The 7,286-nt window shown below is 37.3% G+C and overlaps 1 protein-coding gene across 1 annotated transcript in view; it reads left to right on the top strand.

Moving 5' to 3' along the window:
- LOC116349612 overlaps nt 1–6,909 on the top strand; it is a 7,274-nt gene extending 365 nt beyond the window's left edge. Inside the window, exons 2-5 of the mRNA XM_031781144.1 lie at nt 78–1,228; nt 1,682–2,204; nt 2,307–4,745; nt 4,842–6,909. Of these exons, the coding sequence (XP_031637004.1) occupies nt 78–1,228; nt 1,682–2,204; nt 2,307–4,745; nt 4,842–6,909 (6,181 nt within the window). The remainder of the gene's footprint in view (nt 1–77; nt 1,229–1,681; nt 2,205–2,306; nt 4,746–4,841) is intronic.
- The last annotated feature ends 377 nt before the right edge of the window (nt 6,910–7,286 follow it).

The following is a 7,286-nucleotide window of genomic DNA, read 5'->3' as shown; positions in this document are numbered from 1 at the left end:
CGGAAGTCTGAACGCAATCGTCTCGCCAACCTTCGCAAATTGTCTGAATTTCGTGAAAAAGAGGCTTCATTAAAAAGAAACTATCGAGAAGACAATGGAGAATATCGATTAGCAGAAAAAATACGAGTGTGTAAATTACGAGCAAATCCAATTTATCGTCAAGCTGAAAGATTGGCTGATAGACGGAAAAAGAAAATCATGAGATATGATCGATTCAAACGCTCTCTTCTGAATCGGAAAGCACGTGTGGGTATGCGCAAAACTCGCAATTCAAATGTTATTACAGCTCGCAAGCGAGCATTACGTCTGCAAAAAAACGCAATCACACGACAAACAGCACAACATCGACTCCGAAAACAATTATCCAGAACGAAAACTGCGCCTTCCGAAAATGACATTTTCAAATTGCGACGTAACTTTCAACTCTATTTACGTGAACAGGCACAAGCACATTCAAATTCATTAGTCATTCGCCAAAAAGTCAAAAACATTGACAATTTTATTGCAGAGCGTGGAGATACTCCAATGTACATCTGCATTTGTTGCGAAAGACTGTTTTTCTATCATTCTGTAGTTAGAGCAACGCAAGAGGAAATCGATGAACTGGCTCCAGATAATTCAAGGTTTTCAACGCTTTACATTTGCAAAACATGCCGGCAACAGTGGCGTAAGGATGCAACAAAATTGCCAACACTTGCAGTGAAAAATGGTTTACAATTTCCTGATTTGCCGAACTGTTTGAAAAATTTGACACCACTTGAAGCACGTTTCGTATCGCCATACATAAACTTTATGCAAATTCGTGATTTAACACCATTCGCCTTAAACCCGCAACTCGGAATCAAAGGCAGTGTCATAAATATTCCAATTAGTGTGCCTGAAATGGTAGATGTTCTGCCTAGATCGGCGGACAACATGCAAACCATTCAATTGAAATTAAAGAGACGCTTGGAGCATACGTCTAACTACATGTTCGAAACCATCAGTCCAAAATCAATTTATGAAGCACTCGTGTTTTTAGTTCAACAGGAACTGTATAAAAAACATAATATTACAGTCGACGAAAAGATTATGGAAGAATATGCAAACAGTACGCAATCAATGGATTTTATTATTGATTCAGATGATGAAAATGCGCTTGAAGAAGCTGCTGCCACCGTCGCTGCTTTTGCTACTACGAAAACATCAAATTCAAAAACAAACGATGATGCTGACAACTCGGATTCAAGTGATAGTTCAACTGATGATGATATGCGAAAAAAATCAATCAAACAGAAAAACGAAAAATCGGAAGAAATGAAATTAAACTTGCGCAGCAAACGACAAATTGCCAAATTCTTTTCATTAAACGATGAAGACGATGACATATTAGTGTTAGATTTGAATGAAGAAATTGCAAAAAATACTGTAATCGCAATAGCTCCGGGCGAAAACAAAAAACCTCTTCCGTGGTTAATCTGTCCAGACATTCATGAGCTTACGTACCGAAATTATGCTCAAAGTGTAACACAGCTAGCGCCACGACGGAATTCAATGTAATCTATACTAAGTTGCTGCCCACTAGTGAAAAGACTTTTGCTCAGTTACAAACAATAGGCTAGAACTCCATAGCTGTACGCAGTGGCGCTAGCTGTGCTACAGTTTTGCATTTTATACAGTCTCTTATGGAACATAATTGCAGTGTGTGAGCTTACATTCCCGAAGATATATGCCGGCGGAACATTCAACACCAATTCCGTGTCATACACGAATAGAGTTAAATCAGAATTGAGAAGAGCTGATCGACGTTCATGTGATCCGGATCATGTACTTTATATGGCAAAAGAAAAGCAAGAACGCCAATGCCTCTCAAATATCAACGTTTGTTTAAGAAAAGTGAAAGGTCTAGAAAATATGACTGCAGGAAATTTCTTAAAAGAAGATACTGTGAATAATTTAGTTTCACATGACGCAAGTTATCGCATTCTCTCTCAAATAAGATCATCTCCAGCTTATTGGGAAACGAAAAAGAAAGAATTAATGGCACTTTTACGGCAACTCGGCAAACCGGTATTTTTTTTAACGCTTACGGCAAACGAGAAAAGATGCCCGGAGTTATTGCAATTATTGTATCAGTACCACTACAACAAAGAAATAACGCTTGAAGAAGCGATGGAATTGCCCGACGACGTCAAAACTGAAAAGATTCGAAAAGATCCATGCATGTGCGCACGTTACTTTGAAAACAAAGTGAAAAAGTTTATCAAACACATGAAAAAGACAAATAGCATTTTCGAACATTTTCGAGTAACAAATTTATATGAAAGAGTGGAGTTTCAAATGCGCGGTTCACCACATGAGCATATTATAATATGGTTGGATGGTGCTCCATTTCTCGACATGGACAATTTGGAAGAATCCGAAAAGGAATGCATTAAGTTTATTGATAAATTCATAACATGCAAAAATGACGAATCTATTCCAGTAATTAGTCAACAAAATCACAAGCACACCAGCACTTGTTACAAGAAAAAGGGTAAAAGAAAAAAATGCAGATTTGGAATTCCCCTGCCAGTAATGAAAGGAACTCGTATTTTACATCCACTAAAAGAAGAAGAAGAGCTAGAAAAAGAGAAAGGTAAAGAAAATTACGCCAAAATCAAAAAGCATATGCAAGCATTATATAAGAAGCCAGTCTACGTTTCATTTGATGATATATTGAAAGAAATGGGTTTGACTGAGAACGAGTACATTTTTGCCATTCGTAGCTCACTGAATAAGTCGAAAGTGTTTTTGAAACGATGTAGCTGTGACGTAGGAACGAATGCGTATAATTACGACATTTTGCATATGTTCGAATCCAATATGGATATCCAATTCATTTTAAATGAATATGCCGTTGCGTCATATATTGTAAACTACATTTCAAAAGTCGATTCTGGGTTATCAAAGTTACTGCGCCAAGCCGTTGCCGACACCAACGCTGGAAATGTGTCACTCCGGGAAAAATTCCGAAAAGTTTCAAACGCATTCATTAATGGTTTACTTTTATCAGCTCAAGAAGCGGCGTATTTGTGTTTGTCAATGCCTCTTTCAAAATCTAGTGTTGATGTTGTATTCATAAATACAGGACCTCATGAATCGCGTGTACGTATGCTAAAATCGAAGAAACAGTTGAAAGCAATGAATGCTGACGACTCGAATTGTACAGTTCCAGACGCTTTTGATCGATATGAACGTAGACAGGGCAATGATGATGTATGTCTTGCAGACTTTGTAGCTGCGTATAAAGAAGTAACACAAAATGATGGTTCAATCAAAATGGTCCTACGACAGCAACCAAAAGTCATTCGATATGTCCGCTATTCTCATAAACAAGATCCAACAAATTTCTTTCGCGAACAATGTTTGCTCTTTCTTCCTTGGCGAAGCGAACAAACTGACATCGAAGGTCAAAATTATCAACAGTTTTACGAACAAAATAGAAACATCATACGAGAAAATCAAAAGAGATATGTCACTATTTCTGATGAAGAAATAGACGAACTATTTAAAAATGTTGTTCCAGGCGACGATGATTTTGATGAAGATGACGAGTACAATATGGAATACATCAACGAACAAGATGAACCGGTTGATATTTTAGCGCAAGGTGGTTTAGTTAAACCCAAATCCAAGGAGACATCCAATCGATACTTTTGTCCACAAAAATTTCCGAAAAATGAGATTTTGCCAATGCTTGAAGTGCTCAATTCAAAACAACGATTGTTTGTAATGGAAATATTGAAACGCTTGAAATGTGAATATACTCCATTCAATATCTTTTTAAGTGGTGCTGCCGGCGTTGGAAAAAGCACAGTAATCAACGCAATTTATCAACTGGCTTCACATCATTTTGATAATATACATGGAATCAATCCAGATTCGTTGAAAGTGTTATTAGCCGCATTTTCTGGCAAAGCAGCATGTATCATCGGCGGAACGACTCTTCACACGGCATTTGCATTGCCAATAAATCAATTCGGCGGTGATTTACCGACTCTTTCAAACAATATTGCAAACACAATTCGTGCTCAACTTGTCCATCTTAAACTCATGATCATTGATGAAATTTCTATGGTCGGATCGAAAATCTTGCATTGGATACACCAACGACTTGTGCAAATTTTTGGAAAAAATGAACCATTTGGTGGGATTTCGGTGATTGTCGTTGGCGATTTGCATCAATTGCCACCAGTTGGTGATCAAAAAGTCTTCAAGCCATTTCGAAATCCGAACAACAATCGAATTGGAAGCTTGCTTGGACCAGTTTCAGTGCTTTGGGAAAATTTTGAATACTTCGAGCTAAGCCAGGTAATGCGGCAAAAAGACGATATCAATTTTGTCAACGCATTGAATCACCTTGTAATCGGTCAAATGACTGCAAATGACATTCAGCTAATTAAATCACGAGAAGTGACAGATCAAAATGTACCAACCGATGCAATTCGACTTTTTTGGTCAAATGCAGATGTTAACTTTTACAACGTTAAACGAATTGAACAAATGACCGGCGATTTGATAAAACACAGAGCTCTCGACAACATCTGCGGCAAAATTTCGGCTGCAAGTAAAAAGAAACGATTGGAAACTATGTCAAATATGTCAAGGCACCAAACATATGGTTTACCGTACGATCTGGATTTGAAAATCGGCATCAGATATATGGTAACAGTCAATATTGATGTCGAAGATGGTCTTGTGAACGGAGCTACTGGAACTTTAGGGTAATTGTACATTTCTTGTGAAAAAAATCTTCATAAGTTGACACTTTAAAGGAATTCTATTTAATTCTCGTTTTCCCCTTTTGTTTCGATTTACAGATACATTCAATGTGACAATAACAAAGAAAGTGGTGAAAAAACTGCAAAGGTTTTATACATCGAATTCGACTATGAACGCACCGGTCAAAAAGCAAAACGAGAACACACCCACAATTTAGGAACTGCTATTGACGACAAATGGGTGCCAATCAAACCAATATCGAGAGAAATATCAACCACGAAAAATGCATCAATTCAGTGTTATCGAAAACAGTTTCCAATAACACCGGCTGAAGCATTAACCATACACAAAGGACAAGGATCAACATATGAATCGGTATGTGTTTCTTTGAAAAAGTCGTTGCCTCGCGATCTATTGTACGTTGCTTTGAGTCGAGTTACAAAACTAAACAGTCTTTACATAATTGGCAAATTCAAAGCACCACCGCCACCAAGCAAAAACAACGACACAATGATTGAAATCAATCGATTAAAAACACAAATGGCCATGAGATGTTGCTTCAATCCATTGGAGGAAAAATCTGGATTGACATTCGGATACCACAATACAAGTTCATTTGTAAAACATAAGCAACACATTAGAAATGACGACTGGTACCGAAGATGTGACGTTTTAGTACTGGCGGAAACGCGAACCATGCCTTCAAATGATATAGAAATACCAGAGTTTGAAATTGTTGATCGATTCGATGTTGTAAGAACGAGCAAAACACGTGGAATTGTCATTTATGCCAAACCAGATATGGTAACCAATAAAAGCATAACTTACATTCATGGGGACGTCAAATATGACAGTCAAATAGGATACCATTCTGAAATCTATGCGTATGATGTGAATGGTACATGTCTGATCACCGGTTACAAGTCACCTAAAACACCAATTGACATTTTTAAAAATCAAATTTATGAGGCATGGGATGTGGCAAAATCGTGCGAAGAACACATTTTAATGGGTGATTTCAACTTTGATATTTTGGGAAGTTCAGGCAGTAATTTTATCAAACTAATGGACAAATTTAATATGAAAAATAAACTCGGTGCAGAAGAAGTGACTACAACTAACAACACTCAAATAGATATTGTATTCAGCGACTTCGAATGCATAGCCGGTTCATACGAAAGCTACTTCTCCGACCACAAACCAATTTATGGTATGCTGTTTGACGTAAATACCACCACAGAGCAACGTCTAAAACTGAAAGCACAGTGGGCAACAACGAATTTAATCAAGAACATAACCATGAAAGGAAAACTGTTACCAGCACAACTACCATCAAAATCAAGTGCTAAAAACCAAGTCCCAGTTCGAAGGAGTACAAGGCGTGATACCGCACAAAATGTGATACAAAATGTAGTTCTACCATTACTACCACCACCACCACAAAGGTCATCAGCGTCACCAATCGTTATCTCAGGTGAACAAGTTGGAGTTGATCAGGCAAGAGCAGCTGTACAAGATGCAAGAGCAGAAGAGCGTAGGCAATCCTGTTTACGTATTCGTTCGCAACATATACATCTTACAACTGATGAAATGGATGAATTTATCAAAGTTGTCAATCAAACCATGGGTAACCATATGATAAGTGTCATTTTGGCTCAAACTCCTTTACTATACGAACGACAAGATCATTTGATGAATGACATACAAATCGTTTATGTGGGCCCACTTACAAGAAATCCCAATCGTGTGATAATCGGCCACTATATTTGTGTAAATTACGATGCGATGAATCAAATAGTCTACATTTATGACAGTTTGTACAGGGGTGATTCGCCATTCGAAGCGGACGATCTCACGAGCCATTTTCAACAAAATCACATTTCCATCAGAACAAGGCAAATAATAAACATTCGATATCCAAACCACCGTCAACGAATTTTCGTGAAACCTGCAACCAATCAACCCGATTCAATATCGTGTGGGGTGTTCGCTTGCGCAAATGCCACTTCTCTCCTGCTGAACCAAGATCCAAGTCAATATCTGTTACGTTTAACAACATCACGCGATCCAACAAGTACCGATTCAACAACAGATCTAAGGTACCATTTGGCAGATATTATTGAAACTGGACAATTGTCTCTATTTCCATCTCTTCCACCTCAATAAAACATCGACATTTTAGATCTTACATTTTTTTTACACGACATATCTTGTTGAAACACAACAAAAGATCTTAGCATTCAAATTCCGTTTTTCTTTTTTTGACTCAACTTTTGCTACTTCAATTAACACAAAAAACAATTCATTTGAAGCTAAAAAAAATTACATTAGACGCATTTTTCAAATGCGATTCATTCACATTAAAAAACATTTCACTTGAACCACGCAAGTTTAGCAGCTAAACTTTAGCTGTAAGCATATTTTCCCAAATATTATTCATTTTACCTTAAAACCAATTCAATTTGAATCAATAATATGTAGCTATAATCGAATTCTTCAAATGTAGTTCATTAGCATAAGCAAACTTTAAAACTTTCAGAATT

Source organism: Contarinia nasturtii, unplaced genomic scaffold (genome assembly GCF_009176525.2).
Source record: "Contarinia nasturtii isolate CC-2019 unplaced genomic scaffold, AAFC_CNas_1.1 Cnas_scaffold_2951, whole genome shotgun sequence".
In the NCBI taxonomy this organism is placed as follows: Eukaryota; Metazoa; Arthropoda; class Insecta; order Diptera; family Cecidomyiidae; genus Contarinia; species Contarinia nasturtii.
The sequence above is the reverse complement of the archived record's forward strand: the minus strand, read 5'-3'. Positions and strand labels throughout refer to the sequence as shown.